Source organism: Chanos chanos, chromosome 14 (assembly GCF_902362185.1).
Source record: "Chanos chanos chromosome 14, fChaCha1.1, whole genome shotgun sequence".
In the NCBI taxonomy this organism is placed as follows: domain Eukaryota; kingdom Metazoa; phylum Chordata; class Actinopteri; order Gonorynchiformes; family Chanidae; genus Chanos; species Chanos chanos.
In genome coordinates, this window is record NC_044508.1 from 5,564,292 (window position 1) to 5,588,297 (window position 24,006).

The 24,006-nt window shown below is 40.3% G+C and overlaps 2 protein-coding genes across 2 annotated transcripts; one reads left to right on the plus strand and one right to left on the minus strand.

Moving 5' to 3' along the window:
• Nucleotides 1–10,994: 10,994 nt before the first annotated feature.
• gsnb (gelsolin b) lies at nt 10,995–17,464 on the minus strand. The gene is made up of 15 exons (XM_030791230.1): nt 17,269–17,464; nt 16,925–17,079; nt 15,802–15,963; nt 15,325–15,474; nt 15,017–15,106; nt 14,783–14,915; nt 14,124–14,428; nt 13,753–13,886; nt 13,335–13,425; nt 12,873–13,043; nt 12,435–12,609; nt 12,124–12,245; nt 11,809–11,886; nt 11,526–11,586; nt 10,995–11,164 (listed from the first exon to the last, which is right to left on the minus strand). Exons 1-15 carry the CDS (start codon nt 17,459–17,461, stop codon nt 10,995–10,997), a joined length of 2,190 nt encoding a protein of 729 aa, XP_030647090.1. The 5' UTR covers nt 17,462–17,464.
• A 2,050-nt stretch (nt 17,465–19,514) lies between these two features.
• Nucleotides 19,515–22,624, plus strand: rab14 (RAB14, member RAS oncogene family). The gene is made up of 8 exons (XM_030791231.1): nt 19,515–19,573; nt 20,373–20,429; nt 20,787–20,840; nt 21,046–21,223; nt 21,635–21,701; nt 21,931–22,018; nt 22,252–22,282; nt 22,412–22,624. The coding sequence occupies exons 2-8, from the start codon at nt 20,378–20,380 to the stop codon at nt 22,587–22,589; spliced, it is 648 nt and encodes a 215-aa protein (XP_030647091.1). The 5' UTR covers nt 19,515–19,573; nt 20,373–20,377; the 3' UTR covers nt 22,590–22,624.
• Nucleotides 22,625–24,006: the final 1,382 nt, after the last annotated feature.

A 24,006-nucleotide genomic window follows, 5' to 3' on the forward strand; every position in this document is an offset into this window, starting at 1 on the left:
ATGTCTACTGTTATTGTTGTCACTGTAATAAAAAATTTCATATCAGTGTGTGTGTGTGTTTCAGTCCGATTAATTCAGCTTCATTCTGTGCTGACATCAAAGAGGAATTTACAAAAGGTAGCTGTTACTTCTGTCAATTAGTCCGGATTTAAGTAGTCCACCCTAAAGGGATGGTCTATTTTCTATACCCGCTGCTAAAATTTAAATCACGGTATAAGTTGAAACATGGACGGTAACAGTATATATTACGGTATATTCGTTTTTCTTAAAATTTCAATATAAATGGTAAAGCACTGGTATGCTTCTAAAGGGTAAAGCACTGGTATGACACCTGCATGGCAGCTATTACTGTACTCTTAACTGTATTACTAAGACATATTTCACATCGTACAGAGGTATTTTAAGAACACGTACACTGTAATCATTGTAATTAATGGTCAGTGCAATCTGCAAATGATACGAACTGGCAGTTTCCTCGTTATGCAAATGTGCTGGTTTCTGTCGCTATGCGACTGTCCTGTTTATAAGGTTGGGGACACAGTCAGCTGCGAATGACTAAGTCACTTGGATGAGTGACACCACGTTTTTCCCACTAAACTTTGTGACCAGATGAACTGATTCAACTTTCTGGGATTTCCTTACTTGGATTATTGAGCATGCATTAAGACAACGGGTACAGTAATGTTTTTTCACACATTCCAGCACAGTTCTAAAACTCCTTTTACAACAGGTACATTCATCAGTAATTTTTTTTTTTTTTTTGAGTATATGGATGAAATACATACTTCTCAGATATTATTGTAGCTGAACTTGTGCTGAATACAAAAATGTCATGTGACTTTGAAAATACTGCTTACATTTGTTCAAATTGACAACAATGCCAGAGCATGGCAAAATCATCAGAGTGTCTGAAAATACACTCAGACTCCTGAGGACTAGTTATCCTTTGCTACTGTGCACTTTTACAGGGTCTTATATTGTTATATAATTGTTTTGGTGTGATTTACATTTTTATTTAAATATCACCACTGGTGTTGAGGTTTACTTAAAGGACATTTTGCCTTTTTTGATGGAAATATGGAGCAGAAAAATGAGTATACTCTTATTTAGTGTCTACGGGGATTCCTAATTTTATGTATGTGAATGGACAAAGAGGAAACCAAAGCATACACAACTTAGATCAGACAGTTAACAATATATTCATAAATTGAAAGGACTGTCGAAAATGGATCGTTTGTGACATTTAATGTATACCCTGAGGCGCATGATTTTCTCTGTCATCACCATCATACGTACTCGTATTTTTTGACGCATTGTCTAATTTTCTTATTGAAAACTACATTAGTCGTTTATGAAATAAACAAGGTGTCGTTGTGAGGAATTGTTGCGCTCCCGTCCAGATGGTGGCAGTATGAAATTCTGTAAGCAAGAATAGAGTTAGTGGAAAGCGTAAAATTGACCCTTCACTAAATTAAAGTTAAAGATGTTTACTAGTAGTATCTGTCAGAGCCAACTGTTTTAAGTAACACTGCATACATCACTAAAACCCAGAATCCTTGTGGTAGACACGGCTTTGTTGAATAGCCTACTCGATTCTGATCGGTCAATTAAGGCATTCTTCCACTGCTATGTATAACTGACAGTTGCTATGGAGCTGCTTTTTTAGCGGAAGCAATAAAATCATTTTTAAATCAATAAAATCATATTTAGATCAATATTTTGTGACAAATTATTGATTTCTTTAGTAAGTAGCCGTGTAATAAGCGGGATAGGCGAGCCGGTCATTATAGCGAAATTAACCCCCTCACGGTGATTCAAGACCTGCATCAACCTTTCAGGGTTTATTTCGTTGTACATTATTCCTCACGTTTTTTGGGGGCGGGCGGGGGGTCACCTGCCTTATTTTATCTCCATGTAAGCTCTGGACGAAATAAGCAAACACATTCTGGCTCGTAAACTCATAGCTAGCCCAATCCACACTGATTTACGATTAACTCCCGGTCATGATGTCACTCCGTACCACCAATGCATCTATCTCTGTGTCCGAAATCACTAATGCACACCGTGCGGCATTTTGCCGGGGGGTATGAACAGAAGCGCGGTTTTCATGCACTTAGTTAATGTGAAGACCTGATCGGCGTGTTTTGATCTACACTCTTTCTTATGGCCATAATTTGTAAGTAATTTGCTCGTTAAGTGGTTTAAGTTCTGGACGTCTTATTGCCAGATTTTGTTGTATGCAGGCTCATTATAATTTAAAAATGAACTGAAATTGCATGTTTTCATTTTAGCTAAATAAAAACACCGTTTGTAATTGCTTTATCGACGTGTTTTCCTGTATGTTTGACGATATGTATGCAAAAATCAGCGAAACGGTAATTAAAGCACGGATGTAATTAATAATCTTGATGCAGATGGAAATCTCAATGCTAATTGTTTCTAAATTGGTTTTGCTTTTCTGTCGCTCTGTGTAGATTCCCTACTTCAGTTTCTATCAAATAAAAGGGCCCTCAAAGAAAATGGATTCAGTAGACTCGGATTGTTTTCCTCTAGAATGGAGTCCCGCGAATCGACGTTCGGAATTAACTGAAGGACATGAAAGGGGCGATGGATCGATGCGATGGAGAGAAAGAACTGAGGAAAATAACGTGAAAAAGAAGAAAAAAAGGATTAGAGATGTTTTTGATGGCCAAGAGGAATATATGGACCTAAATGGTGAGAATGTGAAGTGCAAGAAGAAGCACAAAAGGAGAAAAGAGAGAGAGAGCGACACAATGTCAGAAGAAGTCTCTGAGGTGACTGGAGAGGAGATGCCAAAGAAAAAGAACAAAACAAAAGAGAAGCGTGTGGGTATTTCTGACAAGATGTTATATCATGAAGTACCTGTGGAGGAGTCACAGGGTGAAATAAATGGGCGGACTGTGGAAGTTCCTATTCAAGGTGCACCAGCGGATGAAGCCCCAAGAAAAAGAAAAAAGAAAAAACAGAAAGACTGGGAATCAGATGAGTTCACCATTAAACCCACGACTCAAAAAGCAGAAGAGGATACACCAAGAAAGAAAGAGAAAAAACAGAAAGAGACGGAAACAGTCAAGTCCTTCGAGGAATTCCTTACTCAGCATGTACCAATAGAGGACACACCAAGGAAAAAGAAGAAAAAACAGAAAGAGACAGAAATAGACACGTCCACCATGGAACCCACTACTCAAGAGGCACCAACAGAGGAAATACCAACAAAAATAAAGAAGAAAAAACAGAAAGAGAGGGAGACAGGTGAATCCACCGTGGAATCCTCCACTCAGGATGCACTAGTAGAGGAGACGGCAAGAAAAAAAAAGACAAAACAGGAAGAGACAGAATCAGACACGTCCACCGTGGAATCCTTTACTCTCCATTCACTAAAAGAGGAGACGCCAAGAAAAAGAAAGAAGAAAAAATGGAAAGAAGGGGAAACGGAAGAGTTCACCATGGAACCCACTACTCAAGAAACACCAATAGAAGAGACGTCAAGAAAAAGAAAGAAGAAAATACAGAAAGAGACGGAAACGGATAAGTTCACCGTGGAGCCCACTGCTCAAACAGCAGCAATAAAGGAGACGCCAACAAAAAAAAAGAAGAAAAAACAGAAAGCGGGAGAAACGGAAGAGTTTACCGTGGAACCCACCACTCAAGAAGCACCAATAGAGGAGCTGCCGAGTGAAAAAAAGAAGAAAAAACAGAAAAAGACGAAAACAGACGAGTCCTCTGTAGAATTCCTTACTCAACATGCACCAATAGAGGAGACACCAAGAAAAAGGAATGGAATAAATGACTCCACCAAGGAACCTTCTATTCAAGAAACGACATCGGAGGAGACCGCCACTGGAAAGGATGCAAACAGCTCTACTGTGGAAGCTACTATTCAAGAAGGACAAAGAGTAAAGACCTCCCCACTAAAGAATGAAGAGAGAGAAGTAAGAGGTAATAAAGAGACACAAACAGACAAGTCCATCCTGGAAGCCACTACTCAAGAGGCTCCAATAGAGGACATGCCAATAAAAAAAGAGAAGAAAAAATGGAAAGGGCGGGAAACGGATGAGTTCACCGTGGAACCCACTACTCAAGAAGCACTTGTGGAGGAGATGCTGACCAAAAAAAAGAAGAAAAAACAGAAAGAGAGGGAGACAGGTGAATCCATTGTGGAATCCTCTACTCAGGAAGCGCCAATAAAAAAAAAGGAAAAACAGAAAGACACACAAACAGAATCATCCTCCATGGAACTCCTCACTCAACATGCACCAATAGAGGAGACACTGAGGAAAAAGAAGAAAAAACAGAACGAGACAGAAACAGATGAGTCCTCTGCGGAATTCCTCACTCAACATGGACCAATAGAGGAGACACTGAGGGAAAAGCAGAAAGAGACGGAAACAGACGAGTCCACCGTGGAATCCTTTACTCAAGATGCACCAATAGAGGAGACGCCAACAAAAAAAAAGAAGAAAAAACAGAAAGAGGGAGAAACGGAAGAGTTTACCGTGGAACCCACCACTCAAGAAGCACCAATAGAGGAGCTGCCGAGTGAAAAAAAGAAGAAAAAACAGAAAAAGACGAAAACAGACGAGTCCTCTGTAGAATTCCTTACTCAACATGCACCAATAAAGGAGACACCAAGAAAAAGGAATGGAATAAATGACTCCACCAAGGAACCTTCTATTCAAGAAACGACATCGGAGGAGACCGCCACTGGAAAGGATGCAAACAGCTCTACTGTGGAAGCTACTATTCAAGAAGGACAAAGAGTAAAGACCTCCCCACTAAAGAATGAAGAGAGAGAAGTAAGAGGTAATAAAGAGACACAAACAGACAAGTCCATCCTGGAAGCCACTACTCAAGAGGCTCCAATAGAGGACATGCCAATAAAAAAAGAGAAGAAAAAATGGAAAGGGCGGGAAACGGATGAGTTCACCGTGGAACCCACTACTCAAGAAGCACTTGTGGAGGAGATGCTGACCAAAAAAAAGAAGAAAAAACAGAAAGAGAGGGAGACAGGTGAATCCATTGTGGAATCCTCTACTCAGGAAGCGCCAATAAAAAAAAAGGAAAAACAGAAAGACACACAAACAGAATCATCCTCCATGGAATTCCTCACTCAACATGGACCAATAGAGGAGACGCTGAGTGAAAAGCAGAAAGAGACGGAAACAGACGAGTCCACCGTGGAATCCTTTACTCAAGATGCAGCAGTAGAGGAGACACCAAGAAAAAGGAACGGAAAAAATGACTCCACCAAGGAACCATCTATTCAAGAAACGACATCGGAGGAGACCGCCACTGAAAAGGATGCAAACAGCTCTACTGTGGAAGCTACTATTCAAGAAGGACAAAGAGTAAAGACCTCCCCACTAAAGAATGAAGAGAGAGAAGTAAGAGGTAATAAAGAGACACAAACAGACGTGTCCTCCGTGGAATTCCTTCCTCAACATGGACCAATAGAGGAGACGCTGAGGGAAAAGCAGAGGAAGACAGAAACAGACGAGTCCACTGTGGAATCCTTTACTCGAGATGCAGCAGTAGAGGAGACACCAAGAAAAAGAAAAAAGAACGAAATAAATGACTCCACCAAGGAACCTACTATTGAAGAAATGACATCGGAGGAGACCGCCACTGAAAAGGATGCAAGCAGCTCAGCTGTGGAAGCTACTATTCAAGAAGGACAAAGAGTAAAGACTCCCCGACCAAAGAATGAAGAGAGAGAAGTAAGAGGTACTTCAGAAGACATAGAGATTTCAAGTGTGCAGGCAAGGGATTTTAATGGAGAAGATATGTCTCATATAACACTGTTCACAAAACCCTTCACACGACAGGCAAAAAGGCAAAAGGAGAACGAACAGCTACGAGGACAACATGTACCAATAGAGAAGACGCTGAGGAAAAACCAGAAAGAGACAGAAACAGACCAGTCCACCATGGAATCCTTTACTCAAGATGCACCAATAGAGGAGACACCAAGAAAAAGAAAAAGAGATTTTAATGGAGAGGATGAGTCTTGTATAACACTGTACACAAAACCCTTGACACAACAGGCAAAAAGGCAAATGGAAAATGAACAGCAACGCAAACAGAACAGCAAACAGAGGAGCGACAAGAGAGAACTGAACAGGATGAAACAACTGGCTGAACTGACGGAATTTGTTCCCAATGTAGAACGCAAAGGTTCTATACAGATCAGAACTGGGTTAACATATGACTTGCCTAGATTTAAAGAGTTCATAAGGAAAGGTAAGCATTGATCGGAACATTCCATAGACTGAGTCAATGGAATTTTAGTTGTCATAATCTAAGGAGTTAAAGTAATACTATTTCGAAATAATATCGGTGTTTCCAAATCCTACTGTAGGGGTATCCGCCGAGTTATTAGGTCTGTCCATGCTCTAATACACAATTTCAGTCATCATTGTATTATCCACAGTATTATAAGCTGGGTGAAGTGTATTCAAGCAGGTGAAAAAATAATATATGCAGAGATGTGGGTCAATAAGTGAGGTATTTGGAAACACTGGTGCACATTCAGTTTCACCCAGTTTTATGTGCATGAAAGTTTGTATGAAATTGCTCCATAAGAGCGATTGTATTTCAGATTGGTGAGACCGGTGTCAAGCATGTAGATCTTCCACAAAGGCTTTGGAACTACAATAGTGTATCATTTTGTTTTGAGTTTGTCCTTTACTGGCTTCGATCTTCTCGGGCTCTCCAGGCATCCCTCTGCGCAGCGGCCGCTTTTTCAAGCAAGAGAACGAGAGGTTAGTCGAGAACGTCAAAGACTTCATGGCTCTCACAGGAATCAACAACGCAGTCAAGCTCTTCTATCCTTCACGTTTCCCAGAGGAGGAGAGCAGCATAAGGAAGGCAAAGAGGGACAACAAGTTCTTGGAACGAATTTGTGAGTCTCATTTCCACTGTTAATTTTTCTGCATGTTCTGTCGAGTTGGCCCACGTATATGATATATATGGTCTCATGTCTTCAGCTTTTTATTGTTTAAGTGCAGGGCCTGTATCAGCTGTCAGAAGCTTTTAGGAAATGAAACTATTTTATGGCTTCTCTTTACTGCTCTTGGATCTCTGGCTTTCTACTTTCTTGCTTTTTTAATTTGTCAGGTATTCCCCTGAAGTATGATGATAAAGGAAATTTGTGGTGGATTAGGGCAAAACAAATATATTGTGGTTGTTTCAAGGTATGGCAAGGTATGGTGGTGGTGGTGGGGGGGGGGGGTGTTCACCTAATAAGTAGAGGCTGATCTTGAGAGAGAACTTGGGAGAACACATGGATGCTCTCTTTAACCTGGTGTTAACTAACTGCAGTGGTTGGTTGATTTGAAAACCAAGAAGAGTCCTGAACATTTTTGTGACTTGGTCAGACATAATCATAAATAAAAGTATTTCTTGTTAAATAGCATCTACTGAACTTTTGTGTCCAAAGCTGAAGGAATCCCACGATCCTGTCACAACATTTACGTGCGTGGGAGAAACTTATTTAATGACAGAGGCTACATGGGCAAGTAAGTAGGAAACTTTTTTTTTACTCAGCTTGATAGCATGTTTGAAAGAAACTAGCTCTAATGCAAAGATATTGATGACAGTGACATTTTTCTGCCTCACAAGGTTTACAGAAGAAGAAATTCGATCCCTTTGTAAATTGCACAGTTTGCATGGGAATGACTGGAAGAAACTCAGCGATTTGACCGGCAGAAATCCTGCTGCGTTGGAGAAGTGTTTTTCTCAGCTCAGTAAGTCAGTGTACATGGCTCATGGTCCATCAGCCAGTATCAGATAAAGGGTTTTTTCAAAATATTGTAGTATTGGTATTTCTCGTTGTCTTTAATTTTTTTATTTTGGTTGTTGTTTAAAAGGTTATGTTAATATTAATTTTTTTTTGGGGGGGGGGGTGTGGGGGTATCAACCTCTAATGTAATAGTGCTCAACATACTTGTAAATGATCCAAGAGGCATTTGATTAATTAATTAGACACTAATATTTATTACACATTTATTAATTAATTGGGATATGTTGTGGTTGACTAGATTATGTCTTACAATATCTGTGTTCTGTAGAAAAGAAGACAGGCCATTGGAGTGATGAAGAAATGCAGAGTCTTTTGCACGCTGTTCGCGATCACATCATCAGCAAACTGGACCCCGAAGCCCAAGGAAACCCTGGAACAGCCAGGATCAGCCGCACAGACCTGTACTCCAATCTTCCCTGGTCACATTTGGCAAAAAAAGTAAAGACTCGTGCCTGTACGCAGTGTCGGGTGAAATGGTAAGTTGTTCCACAAAGTCTGAGTAAGGTGCTTTTTTTACGTGCGTGTTCACGTCAGTTATTTTTTGCTGGTTGTAAGAATCACAGTTCTGTTTTTACCTGGTATTCAAACCCTCGACTATCCATGCTTGAATCTCTAAACCCAATCCGTGACTGACTTGCACAGATTTTCAGTCGTTGCTGTAACAAAGTCCCACACTGTGGAGTTTAATGTGGTACACAGATGACCCACAAATGTTACTCGATGAATCATTTTCGGCTTTGGTCTTAGGATGTCAATTGTGAAGGCCAAAATGTCACCATATGCTGTTAAGGACCGAAAGCAGAATAGAAAATGGAAAATCCAACTCATTAAAGCGTAAGATCTTCAATTCAAAGAATATTGCAAAAAAATAAAAAAAAATAAAATAAACACTTTCGACCGCATGTCTTCATGTGTATGTGTGTGCGTGTTTTTGAAGAATTGTATTTCTACTATTCTGTTTCCAGGATGTATCAAATGAATCTTGAAGACATTGTGGATGTGAATTGGGAGGATCTCACACACACTATGGGGTAAGCCTGACGCTGTATTTTCTCATCACACGGCAGAAGCCACACTGTTATAAAGAGTGTGTTGAGAGTCTGGTCTCTCACTACTCTAACACACCTTATTCACCCAGTCGTCGACTCTAGAGTTATCTGTTGAACTGCATGTACCCTGCATATGTGTGCATGTTGTGTCATTTTTTGGGGGGGCGGGGGCGGGTGTGTTATTTAATTTTGTAGGGATGTCCTTCCAGCCTATGTGCGAGAGCGTTTCCACAAACTTAAAAGGTGTCGTGTCCCCCATTGGCAAACAAAATCTTTTGACGGTGAGTCTTCATTTTAGGTTTGGGTTTTTTGTTGTTGTTGTTTTTTTTTAGCCATTTTGCAATATCCCAACGTTGTTATTATTTTTAACATGTAATGCTATGATTCAGGTGCGTTATAGTCAGTTGTGTAACTGCTGTAATTCTGTAATCATTTTATAAAACCTTATTCATGAATATTTTATAGTAAAGATTTATAGATTTATAAATCTTTATAAAGCTATGGCTCAATTTAACAAGTATTTAACAAAAAGGTCCTGTTTAATCAACACAACAATTAGTTATAGGCTTTTTTTTTTTTTTTAATAAAAAAAGTATTTCATGTTCACCTTTTATTTCAGAAATCATTGATTTCCTACATGATAAAGTTTTGCCTGTACTGGAAGCGGAAGCAGCCACGGATGACGCCTCAGGTGGCTCAGCAAGTAAGAACAGCAGTACCCGAAAAGAGACCTTCCTCTTCTGTGACATCTTTGGTCATATGTGAGGATGAAGATGATGATAAAAAATGAAAAGAGAGTTTGAGGCAAATGTAATACATGTTGGACTTCAGAAAGGCCACAAATAGGTCGAAATTGGCAAGGGGGGCGGGGGGGGGAGGGGGGTAATCCAGTTAAACTTGCAAGTACATTGGAATGTCATGCTTTCTTTTGTTATTTATTTTTTTTATCAGTGTTTTTTTTTTCAAACAACAGTTCAGTTTTAAGGAAAAAAGATTTGGTTAAAATGTGTTTGTTTTGAACAGCGTTCTTAACAAATTTCTTCGGTCGGGCAACATTCTCCCCTCAGATTGTGCACATATTTGCTATGTTGTGAAAGGCATGGAATATATAATGACGACAATGTTTTTCTGTAGTTGTTGTTGATGTTGTCCCCCCCCCCACTGTTCACCGTTGGGTGGAACTGTTATTATTCCCAAAGTGTCCCTTTAAATACATAAAGTAAGAACAAAACAGATAAATATGTAAAAAAAAAAAGATGATGCAGTAGCCACAGTGAGGCTGATACTTTACAGTTTGTTTCATTTTTTTTATTTTTAAAAATCATTTTATGTATTAGGATGTATTTTGAGGGGAAATATACGTGTTTATTTTCTTATCTCGTTGTCTCTCATATTTGGCTTTTTTCCACACCAGTTTGTGACACTTACCAGTGAGTTAAAATCCAAAGTTAAAACTGACTGAAGAACTCTTAAAAGACACAACAGCAGGGCAACGCTGTTACAGTAAATTCATAGAATCACTCAAATCTTGATTCTTTTTTATGTTTAATGAATTACCTGTAATGCAAATTAATGACGGGGGAGAACAAAATAACAAGACTTTGATTGTTAATGTGGAATAACAGTGCATGAGAAAGAATTAGATTAATAAATTTTAATTTGCAATTGCAGAAGACAGCTATGAAAAAAATATCGGGTAAAAGTCTTGTAATTGTAAACAGTGTGATGTTGTGCTGTAGAAGCCGACATAGACTGCAAAAGCAAAAGTAGCCAAAGGAATCAGGCGATTTACACACAAGAAAATAGATCCCTGCTGCAAACAAGAAGAACCCAACAGCAGTTTGCCATCACGCCAAACCTAGGAACAGAAAACAAAGACTCTGTTCAGTGGGTACAGCTAGAACCAGTAACTTTTTCACAAGATGTAATTAGTCATATCAGTACATTTGATAAACGTTCACACAATAAGTGCAGTGCACAAACTTAGTTGTATCGTTGCATGGTGACATGATTGCTACTACTGGAGTATAAACAGTTACGATGGTGGATTTTATATGTAATAAGCAAAAATAATCGGCTCCCTTACGCTGTAAAGTTGATCCTAATCACTTTGCTGGAACTGGTCACAGCTCCAGTTGAGACATTATTCGCTGCAGCGGGTCGCTGTTCCAGTATTCGTGGTCCCATCCCAGGAACCATCCGGTAAACGTAGGGGGTTCAAAGCCTTGTTTCACAGTTACGATTGGCGTCTTTGGATCTCGGTTGGCTGGATCGGTTTCAATGTAACGGACAGCTAGAGAAACAGGGGAAGGACTGAAATAAACTTGGTTGGGGAGGTGTAACCTGTCAATCAACCTTGAGCGGTAACTCAGTCAGCCATCATGTGACTTTGTATTTATCGTCACATCACAGTCTTTTTTTTCTTTTTTTTTTGTGTTATCCTCACGACTTTATCAGCTTTGTACAAAGTTTTAGAACAAGCTTTTGATATATGATAACCCAGGATTAGAATTTTGATATGAGATAACTCTCAAAGGTGTGAGTGTTGCTCTGAATCTTGCTTTGTAAAAACCCCATCCACTTACAAAGCCTGGTAAACTGTAATTCATCAGCTCCATTGTGGTAATAGAGCTTAACGTTTTCTTTCTCCTTACCTGAAGTCATAACCTCAGTCTTTTCCTCCTCATTGGCCTCATTTCCAATCCAGACCATGACCTAAAGAGAAAAAAGGAATCACAAAAATATATAATCTTATGATCATGCCAGATTAAATATTTATAATTAAAACACACAAAAAAATGAATAACTTAGTGAATTAATATTTTGATATCTTTTTTTTTATAATTGAAAAGGTCATTTAATTTTCAGATAAACGCAGCCAGTAAGTGATGGTTCCAGCCTTTGTTTTGGTTTCACACTGGCCTCAGGCTTGTTTACCTGATCCCAGGTATCCAGAATCATGACATCATCAGGAGCCAGGTCGTCCTGGGTCACTTCACCGGGCACCTCCTCGATCTGTGTGAAAGACACCGAGAAAAAAAAAATATTGTGAAAAACAGGCCAATAAACACATGGAGCAATACAACGGATCTGTATGAATGTCTTCAGGACACAAAGAAGAATTAGTAATTATTGGCAAAGGCTGAATTACTCTCTTTAATCCATCCTTTGGTTGTAGCTTGGTTGTAGGTATAATGTTACACAGGATTCAGCAGCAGCAGTAGGTGAAGGTTACAGTAATATGACACTCACCAGGAACTGCCCTGTTTTGTTGGAACAGGCAAAGAGCCTCGGAGGATGGGCGTCCATTTTGTTCTTCAGCCTGGGTGAAGTACGATAATCGCTCTTTCCTCCCAGAGCATCCCAGAAGTCATCTTCATCAAAGAAATGCAGAGATAAATAAAGAAATCCAGACGTACACCATTTTTACTTTAGTGGTTATTAAACTTTTTCTGACCCGATCTATAAACGTAATGTTTATGACTCCTGGGCAGAGGGCCTCTAAAGTGACAGAAACACACCAAGAAATTGTTAGAATGCTTTTGCCTGCATTGCCTACCTACCTCCCTCATCTCCCTCAGTGACCTCTGTGACCTCTATGCCCAAAAGGTTGCTGAGCTGTTGGGCTCCTTGCTTCTCAGGGTCGCTGGTGCCATGACCCACCCACAGCACAGAGCCGGATGGCTTCATCAGGACAAACGCATCGTTGGAGTTCAGGTTTGAGGCCACAGCATCAACCTACAGAGTGAGAGAGAGAGAGTGAAAAGAGAGAGGCAGAGATAAGTAGCCACTGGAAACTCAACATACATAATAAAACATTGGATCATCTCTTAAACAACATAAATGAAGGGCAATATAAATCACAAAACTGAACAGAATAGATGTGAATAACCAGATTTTGTGGAAATAAACTACTATTTTTACAAGGTGTACCTCAAATTAGTTCAAGTCCACTTAATTCGCCTCCCTCTCTGCATTCACTACTGTGTATTGTCACTCACCTCAACAGCTCGTGTGAAACCTGCTGTGTTGGCGCGCACTTGGAAGAGGCGTGTCTCCGCAGCTTCGGTCTGCCCACCATCTCTGGAAGTCCCGCCCTTGTGCACTACCATTGGCTGACCTCCAAAAAGACTCATGAGGTGGGGGGGCTCTTTACCTTGGACAACACGCACCTGCACCAACGACAGAACAATCCAAGTCTAATGTCTGCACTCCTTCTTCCTAACACACACATTCATACGTCAACAACCACAGACGGACATACTGTGTGTGCTGTAGTGTTTATTACAGTTCTTAACTGAAGATGAAGACTAGACAGGACTGAAGACTATACAGTTCTGTTGAGCACAAAGACAACGCCACAAACCTTATCCCTTAAAGCAAATACGCACAACTAGTCTATTCCAGAACAGTACACAATGTATGAACTTGAGTGAAATTTTGAAACAGAATGAGGTGGGTACCTGCACTGCTCCTCCACCAACGTCCTCATCCAACTTGGCTGCCAATATGGCAGAAGCTCCAACTTCATCCTGGCTGGAGTCATCTCCTTGCCTGAGATAAACGACACATGCTTTTCTGTTTTTGCGGTGAAGCTAAATATCCCTTTTTAGTCTACGAGCAGCAATAGCGCACCAATGCTTTCACTGCTCGGGTTCAACTCTGAATAGACCACATCTAATGGAGGTAAGTGATACGCAGGAGAGACAGTTATTCTGTTACTGGAGTACGCTTGTAGCAACAGCAAGAGACAAAGCCCTTGGCTTAGATCCAAGCCTCATTGTTCTGAAAACTAGTCTAATGACCCATATCACTCTTCTCAAAAGCCTGTATCCAGCAAATACCTGGAGTAGGGTGTTGAGTTACTGTTGAACTACTGACCATATATAGATGATTTGACCCTGTCGACCTCCGTGCTGGTAGGTGTACAGGATGATGTAGCTGTCTCCTCCGTAGAACTGACCGTGCATGGAAGGGTCTACGGAAACCATGTCCGATCCTTCTATGCGGCAAATCTTTGAGAAGATAAAACCAGAATGCAGCTGTTTAAAAGACATATTTTAGGAGAGACACTGCCCAGATTCAAGCTCTATCGTTTTATGATACCCATTCAATACAGCAAGTCAAATTTGGTTTAATATTTTTTGCTCAGTGCATTGTATGACGTGAGAAGGCAGTTGGCCTTTTCATAGTCCCTGCACTGGCTTGATGCTGGTTTGACTTTTGAATTACACGTCACATTTTATGGTTACCTGCTTCTCCCCATTGCCCTGATCAAGCATGCCATGTTGAGCTGCCATGGCCTCTGATTGGTGCAGAGTTGAAGCATCAAAGGGAACTTTCTCGATCTTGGCGATTTTATTGGACACGTATGCAGTTCCCATGCCAACAGTCTGATCCACGTCACGCCAGACCTTGAAGAACTGCTTGAAGAGAGGGGTCTCGCCGTTTTCTGGGAGGATCTGGACCTGAGTGTGTTTGGGGTAACCCATTTTATGGATGAACTCCTCCGCCACCTTCATCCCAGCGCTCCTCTCCTCCTTATTTGCATCCTTTCCTGTGTTTAGATGTTAAAAGAGTTTATCGTGAAACTATTGAATGTATATTACTTACATTCAGAGAAAGAATTGAAAATCCTGAGATGATTGAACAGACTGACTTCTTTGCCAGATGTTTGAGTTTGGTTGTTTGTTAAGTGGTGGTCCATGACCCATACATCATTAGTTGCCTTTTGCAATGGTCATGGTATTGGCTTTTGAGAGATAAAATCTGTTGCATGTTACATGCACGAATAAAAGAGGCTCTTTGTGCCTACTAAGAGGTATACTGTGCTACTGAAAATCAACAACAACTAAAAAAAAAACAAAACCCACCTAAGTGAAAGAAAAGCTTTTTTCATCCCTCAACTAACCTTTCCAGACAAATATTTTGCCGTTGGAACCATGGTCCAGAATATAAACATCCGTGGATTCCAACGCACTCTGCGAGAAGGGGTTTTCTTCTGCCACCACTGTTACCGACATGTCACCAGTTGCATCAGACACCTTTGTTTCAGAAAAGTGATGGTAGAATCTGATTGGTGAATTCATTGGTCATTCGTAACGCAAAAAAAAAAAAAATCTTCAAGTCCTACCTCATATCTTACCTTATATAATTTGGCCATCTTCCTATTTGACACATCAGTTTTTACATCTTCTGTGTGCACATCTGGAAGATCAGGCTTTGGTCCTAAAATCTGAAAAAAAAAAAAAAAATCCACTCACACAAAGGAACACCATTCCACCTCAACATATAGTCATCTCTATATATGGGAACAGCTTTGAACAAACCGAGCACAACAGACTGATAAGTTATGATGATTGGTGAGAATGACCGGTCATACTTCTGAACATCTTGAATGATCAAAATAAAATAGATAAAATGATGGAAAGCAGCTGCTGAGTCTCCACATACCTCCAGGATCTTCTCATCCTCTGAGCCGTCCTCACACATGTGCAGCTTCGCTCTCCCACATCGCTCGTTGTCCCGGATATCTCTGGAGACATTGGTGGCCTTTAGCCTCTCAAAACGATTGCTCTTAGAGCCGCACCATTGATAAATGTCCTAGAGCAAATTATGAGAATTACAAAGAGCAACTGAGCAATAAATATATATGTGTGTGGGGTGTGTGTGTGTGTGTGTGTGTGTGTGTGTGTGTGTGTGTGTGTGTGTGTGAATGTGTGTGTGGGGAGGTCCGTAGCACCTTGTAGGTAGTATGTTAATGCTAACTGCTTATAGAAAAATAATTTAAAACTGGATTAGGTTTGGGACTGTGTATTTTATTAGTTGGATTAGGTAACATTTCCCATCAACAGTTATACAGTTGCCCAAGCTACTACAGGATTAAGAAAAACCTAAAAATGAATCATAATTAACTGAAAGTTAACTCACTGCACCCAAGTCCAAGATGAAGCAGTCTCCCTGGTTGAAGCTGTCCCAGCTCACAGGGACTTCGCTGGCTCGTACGACACGCCTGCCTGTCACGTGGAGCAAACGCTGAACATCCACGTCGTTGGTTACTGTGTGCCTGAATCCCGAGGCCACACCTCCTTTCTGAGGTCAGAATATTAAAAATAATTGAGACTTCTGGTTAAATTTGAGATATCACAAATAAGCAAAGAGCAAACAAAGCCACATCCAGTAACTAGCGCTGTTGCCTCATAGCAAGAAGGCCCTGGGTACAAATCTTGGCTGTCCCAGGTCCTTTCTGCGTGAAGTTTGCATGTTCTTCCCGTGCTTGCGTGGGTTTCCTCCGAGTGCTCCGGTTTCCTCCCACCACAAAGGCATGCATGCTAGGATTACTACTCCCATGAGGCAACAGTGCTAGTTACTGGATTTATAATTGCACTGATTTTATCATTGCACTGGACTTATAATTGCACTGGAATTTTTTGGTCACTTTATCATTATCATCATCACTTTATCATTATCATTCATCATTGCACCTTTTCATTACACTGTTAATATTTCTTATGCAAGTATTATCACTGTACCGCACTTTCATTATACTGTTACTTTTCATTGTACTGTTACTATGTATTACTTCCTTACTCTTTTTATTGTACTCTATTGTACTATATTATCATTGTATTATATTGCTTAGTGTTTAGTTTTTATGTCTAGAAGTGAATCCTGAATCTTTCCTGTCAGTGACCTTGACCATGGCACTGGCAAAAAGACCTGGAGTTGGCCCCTGGGCACTGACAGCAACAGCTGCCCACTGCTCCCAGCTCATAGTGTGTGTGTGTGTGCTCATTGGTGTTAGGATGGGTTAATTGCAGAGGCTCCATTGCACTGCTTACTGCTCAGTGTGTGTGTGTGTGTGTGTGTGTGTGTGTGAGACAAATAAAGTACTTCTACCTCTACTTCCACTTCTGCTTCTACTCTTAACTAAATAACTTCCTCTCCACTGATTATATATTAATTTTACAGTAAACAACCTCTTCAGTCTACAAGTTTGGACTTACTGTGGGAACATAATGTGTAAATTGTTCTGTGGAAAACATTTTTTTACCATGTATTTGAGTCCAGATTTGAAGTAGCCCACAAATGTTTTGGATTCGTAGCCCTGGACTTCGCGGTACTGAATGGGTTTTCCGCCGAGGAAGTCGTCCATTTGGATGGTGAAGATGGCAGCAGAACCACTCTCATCCTGAGAGCACTCGGCACCTGGTGAAAAAAAAATTTGGTGGATTTTTTTTTTTCTTCCAAAAAGTTTGGGCTTGTCTCTTGCTCGCGTATCATTAAACAGGTCATGTTAACTGAAGGTAAACACATGGAAAAATGGCACATCAGCTAAACCCAAAGTTATGGTCATTTGATTAAATGACACTTTGTTGGAGCAGATCCAAATCCCACCTAGCCAGAAGTGAAGATCATACTGCAGATTGCCTGACCGTTGTTTGATCGTATTGAGGATGAGGTAGGCGTCTCCGGAGTAGAACCCCCCATAGAGGTTTTCAGGCACAGCCACCAAATCCATCTTTTCGACCCTCCACACCTGGAGACCAGGCTTCTTCCCTGCCTTCGCAAACTCAGGGTGATTGGCCATTCTGGCGAGAGAGTCAACACCATCACCGGTCAGTCATAACCCAACCTCACTCATGAATCCAAGCAACATTATGTCTCCTTAAAACACAATCTTGTCAGTAAAGGCATTCAGAAACAGGTTCACAATTCAAGGATTGTGTGTCCTCCTCTGGAAAGTTAGCCTCGTGTGGGTTAAGCAGGAAATGGACTGGGAATTAGTCTGAGACTATAGATAATGCATGTCAGCTATTAATATTTGTCACTCCAGTCATAAAACCTGCATATCACAGAGTTAAGTTATAGGATAATATGCATAACCTTGTTTGGCCTGGTAAAGCAAGAAGTTCCTGTCCTAACAGGATTCTGTTTTTACTGTCCCTTGGATGAACATTTGGGATATTTCCACAAGAAGATCTGCTCTCATCACAGAGTTCTTGGGTATAGAATGCCCTGAGGGCAAGTTCTCCTCCCCCACAAATACAAGATGACTCAGTCTGGGTGGCTCCTCCAACCCACAAAAGGAGATGAGGAGCACTCTACCTGTTCCGCATGCTAACCGGTTGCGTAATTGTGCAGTAACACAATTACACACATATACGGATACAGACAGAGATACACCACACAGGGGAGGGGCGTTAGATTTATCTAGATGCACAAAGAGGAAAAACTGTTTTAAAATTTTCAGAACTACACCGTTTCGATGGTCACTGGTGTGTCAGCCTGTCTAAATGCTGCAAACTAATGAATTTAAAACTTCAACAACATATACGTGTTATTAAGTCAATATGTTCAATAACAGTTAAATCAAACTGACACATTTTGGCAAAGTTTCATTTTGGCACATTTCTTTGATAAAGCTGCAAAATATAGTGTGTACTAATGGCTATCAAAGTACAGCAGCTTGAAAACTTGTGTTAAGACTAGCTGAACAGTTCTCAAAAGACATTTAACTGTTCTGACACAAAGTTGAAGTGACACGCAAAATTAACAAACAAATAACGCAACACGCCAGCTTCGAACATGTCAGTATTATCATCAAGATCGTCTGATTATCGCGATTATCTTAATAGAATTGTTTACCTGGTGAGAAACCAATATCTGATGGTACAGTCAGCTGCAGAGGACAACTTCTCTGCGAAAGATAATATTGTGGACAGACGCGCTGAGTTGCACTTAGGTGTATTAGGTGGGCACACCCTTAAACGAGGTATGTTTCATCTTAGGTGTTTCCCCTGTTGTATAGCTCCGCCCCTGACGAATTTAGGTAAAACTTAGCTAAACAAACTCCAACAGCAACATAGCAGCATACATGTTATATTTAAAATACTGTGAAAGCTTGAACCCTGAAAATGTTATATACAGAAATTGTAGTATGCTTTTAGATGATAATGCCTTATGAATACAACCATCGTTAATAAATCGTGGAAATTTCCATTCTACTGGAAATGTGAAAAGGGGTGTTGTCTGAACAGCTTCGTATTTTGACAGTCAACAGTTGCAAGGCATTCGGAAGAGTAGTTTCAGGTTTAAGCAGTAAGAAGGGAAAATAACGAAGAGCACGAATAATTCAGTATGTATAGGCTAATATCTGGTTTTCTTTCAGTAGATTAGTACATCTTAGATAAGGTGCTTTATTCTTAAAGGTGTTTTCAAAGGCAAGGATTAGTTCCAGATACCACCCACTATGAATTAGCGCAGTATTTGTAGCGTAGTCAAGTGTGGATGTGTTCCATAGTTACGTCGTGATTATATCCGGTTAGAAAACCTAATGTTGTCCACGAAAACAGGAGAATGAAATGGAAAAAAAAGAAACAAAGTTTAATGACAACACTTCTTTAAGACAGTTACAGTGTTATTCAGAAATTATGTTCATTCATTCATACACTCATTCATGCACCGGCTTGATTCAGTACTGCTTAAGTACATAATATTAGTCTAGTGCTATCTACGGGGGGATCCTATTTGTGAGCTGGATTTATTTGAACTTTTGCTTTTGCGGCACCATTTTTGTCCAGTAGGGGCCACCGTAGGGACTGTTTTGATAGGCGTAAATAGCTAACAACTCAGGCGCCAGGCTCGGAAGACCTATACATTGCTGAATCTGAAAGAGCCGGATAGGATTATTATATTTTAGGTAAGGTATGCGTGTGCGGACGTTATGTCGGATTTTTCAGTTTTGTTTTGTTCTAAGTGTCTGGTTACATGAGTGACGTAGCCTGTTATGTGTATTAATTAGAGCTTTAGAAAGACGTGCTAACATAGCATCCATGTACTCTGCTACCGAACCCTGGCAGCTGATGTTCCTCAACCGGGAAGAAAACGTAAAAAGATTATATTGTTGCTAATATCCAGAAGTCTGCAGCTCTGAACAATTAATGTATTTAGCTCCAGTCTTTTATGTCCTGTCATAAAATATGATCTCTTAAAGCCAGCTCTACATGTCGTAAAAGCTAACACGTCAATGCGGCATTATCAGGAACAAAGTTAGCCACTTAGCAAGCTAATAACAGGAAGTGAGTGGTGTGCCAACGAGCTATGCTTACTCATTTGGACGTGTCTTATACTCTTGGAAAATTTCTTTTGTCAGAGATGATAACCTCTCAAAAATAAATGTAGCAACTTTCAAACCGAACAATATACGACGTACTATAAGGCCATGTTCAATAGGTTTACACACCCGGTTTTAGTTAACCTAGTTGTTCCCTTGAAGAGTTTGTTGACCAAGTTATTGAATTATTTTCCATTTCCACCATATTGAAACTGTCAGCTGACTGTCAGAGGTAGCATAGTAATCTATGTAGTGTGATATCCTTCAGTGGGGTCATTTAATGTATCTAAGCTACTGTTTCACTCTCTAGTCCAAGTCCAAATGTTTACGTAGGTTCCTGTTACTTTGTTGAACTGTTAACGGCGCTGTCTATTTCTTTTTACAGCCAAAATGACGACCGCTCCGTATAATTACTCCTACATTTTCAAATACATTATTATTGGTAAGTGCAAATCTCATGAGGAAGGCGCACGGTATGTGCGCACAATGTATATTTTTAGTGGTAAAATGTACGTGACTTCTCGTTGTTAATATTTAGTCACGGATGTTCTAATATGGATAATCTAGACAGAGAGGCTGTTCTGGATAGCCATTTGCTCACACAGTGTGTTCGAAAGGGTCGTTTAGAGTCTAGTGATTTTAGAACAGGTCTCAATAGATGTACATAATAGTTTCAGTGGAATATTGACTAAATGTCACAGTGGATTGTCATCACCTGTAAAGCTGGGTTGTTTTTGAATCGATTCTTTCAATACTTATTTGTGACTGCTTTTTAAATCACCAATTTCTCTCTCTGTAGGTGACATGGGAGTCGGAAAGTCATGCTTGCTTCATCAGTTCACAGAAAAGAAATGTAAGCATTCACACAGGTTTGGCCAGGATAAGAAAACAAGACCACAGATTGTGGTTTTAAGAAACTGGTAGTTAATGCAGACACACATTAATGCTGTTAAAAGCATTAAAACGTTAGAGTAACTATTATTATAATATCAATTGAGAGATGCTTGCTGTAAGTAAATTGATATAATTGTTCTATTAACTGTTACTATCTGTACCAGTCATGGCGGACTGCCCTCACACAATTGGCGTTGAGTTTGGCACACGGATAATCGAGGTGAGCGGACAGAAAGTCAAGCTTCAGATCTGGGACACGGCAGGGCAGGAGCGGTTCCGAGCTGTCACGCGTAGCTATTACAGGGGGGCTGCGGGGGCCCTCATGGTCTATGACATCACCAGGTACGTCAGTACTCCGCCCAAGTGATTCACAGTCAACCTCATCCTGTACCAGCAAAGGCCTAGCTTTATGACAAGGGCCTGATTTTGGTGCAGTTATAAAGCATTACGGAAATAGGTTTTCGCTGAGATACAAAGCTCTCTTTTTTTTTCTTAACAGCATACAAACAGCTTGAAGGTTTGGATCAGCAAAACATTTTTCTTCTGTTGGGTGGTCATTTCTTTTTAGTCAGTGGATAAACCTGCATTGTGCAGTTTAGTAGCAGTCAGAGACACGTTAACACATAGATGAATACTTTTGAATGCCACATCGTTGTATTTTTTGGACCTAGTGGCCTATTAACTGGATTGTAGTTATTGATAATTGACATGTCTGACTGACAGTAATAATGGATGTCACTGTTTTGATTTCAGGAGAAGCACATACAACCATCTCAGTAGCTGGCTAACTGATGCCAGGAACCTCACCAATCCCAATACTGTAAGTTAACAAACGTTAGCGGCAGATAAACACTCTCGTAACCCTGCTCTCACGCTATTTGCCGTCTCTAGAACGTTCTGTGTCCTGTCTCGTCTTGTGCGGTCCACGTGTGAAGCTTCACAGTGCCAGGAAATGCTGTTTTTAACCTTAACAAGACTGACTTCAGACGCTCAGTTGATCTAATATTAGATTTTAGTTTGTGTCCTGATCCTGTTTGATCTAACGTCAGGTGATCATTCTCATCGGTAACAAAGCAGACCTGGAAGCCCAGCGAGACGTTACGTACGAAGAAGCCAAGCAGTTTGCCGAGGAAAACGGTAAGAGTGGGGGCATTCAATCTATGGCAGTCTTTTTTGTACAAGAGAAATTTATTTGTGTTTAGACAAACCACAGGCCTTTAAGAAAGCAGCCAGCTGTGTACACTGCAGAATGTTTCTCCTGTTTAACAGGGCTGAACCTTTGTACCTTATTTGTCAATAACCTGTCTCTGATGTGTACTCATACTGCCCCACCCCCACACCTTTTTTTTCTTTTTTTTAAACAAAAACAGGTCTGTTATTCCTGGAGGCAAGTGCAAAAACGTAAGTTTGTGCCCTTTTAGTATGTGCTACAGTAGCATCTGAAGGCAGGATGTCATCTGCCGTTATTTTCTGTCCAGTATGATTCCGTGTTCCTGAGACCCCAGACTGTTTTTATTTTGTGTGTTCTAGGGGCGAGAATGTTGAGGATGCATTCCTGGAGGCCGCCAAAAAGATCTACCAGAACATCCAGGACGGCAGTCTGGACCTGAACGCCGCCGAGTCGGGCGTTCAGCACAAGCCCACGGCGCCCCAGGGCGGTCGCCTCACCGGAGACGCTCAGCCTCAGAAAGAAGGCTGCAGCTGTTAATGACCATGAACACTTCTCTTCTTCTCCAAACTCCCCCCCCCCCCCCACCTCTTTTTTCTTTTCTCTCTCTCTTTTTTTTTTTTTTTTGTTTTGTCCCTCCAACACCTGTTTCACCTCCGATCCCACGCCATGGCCTGTCTCTGTTCACCCACTAGCCCTCGGTTCTGTTTGACCCGACGTCTCACAGGTAAGGGCCTAAGTGCCCTGAGCAAAAAGGAGATGTAGGAAAGTTGGCTTCTTCTGTGTTTTTTTTTTTTTTTATTATCGCTCTTTCATTTATTCCTTCTTTTTTTTTTTTTTTTTTTTACCCTCCCGTTCTGTTGCTCATTCCAAACCCATGTTACTTCATACTCAGCACTCATGGAAGGAGAAGATCTCTGCTGAACACTAACTCTGACAAATTGTGAAGTTATATGATGTGGGAATGTTTCAAAGGAGAAAAAAAAAAAAGAAACATTGTTGGAATATAGAGGAATGACGTACATTATAAAATGAAGCCTCTCACTTCTCGAGGAGTTGTGTGGAATATTGGGCCTGATTCAAAATGAAATGTGAGATTTGTATTGGTCTGTTAGAAAATTAAAAAGAGAAAAGTGTTAACATAATAGACACGGATAAATTGCAAGTTTTAGATGATGCCCAATGAGAATCGAATCGGTAAACATTAAGTAACTAAAACATCAGAAATCGTTATATTTTAATCAGGATCTCTGCAAGTGTTGAATCATCAGATACTTTTCCTTGTTTGCATCCACTGAGGACATGATTCTATTCACGTTCCTCTAGAAAATGCACAGAGTGATGTCCCAGTTTTTTTTTTTAAAAAGAAAACGTTCCTTTGGCCACCTGAGAAATAGATATTTTAACGTAATAATAATAAGATGATAATATATTGAAAAGGAAGGTTTTGAGTCTGGAAGAGAGGTTTTTGCACTTTGTAGTCACGTGTTTCTCAGAGCGTAGTTTTTATGCTTTCAGAGTGTTCATTCTGTCATCCTGAAATGTTTCAAATTCCTGCATGAGGTGGTCCTCCGAATTTCCAGTGTCCTCATGTTCCTATCACAGAATCAACTTTGTTTAAAAAAACAAAAAAAAAAATAGACCAGCACTTCCACTTCCTGTTAATGTAAGAAAAAACACATTAAAAAAAAAAACACACATCAAACATATTTACCATCATAAGCCACCAGTGTCCCCAAGACATCTATCATATCCATGTGTAAAAATTATTCTTTGGGTTGAATGTTGCCTTATTATTATTATTATTATTTGATGGGTTGTGTGAATAAGAGATTTTGTTGATTATGGCATGGCCTCTGATGTTTTCTGTAAATTGTAGCTCAGCCAATAGATAAAGAAAAAAAAAACCATCAGGCAGTCTAAGAGTCACGGGGCATGTGATGAAATTGAATAAAAT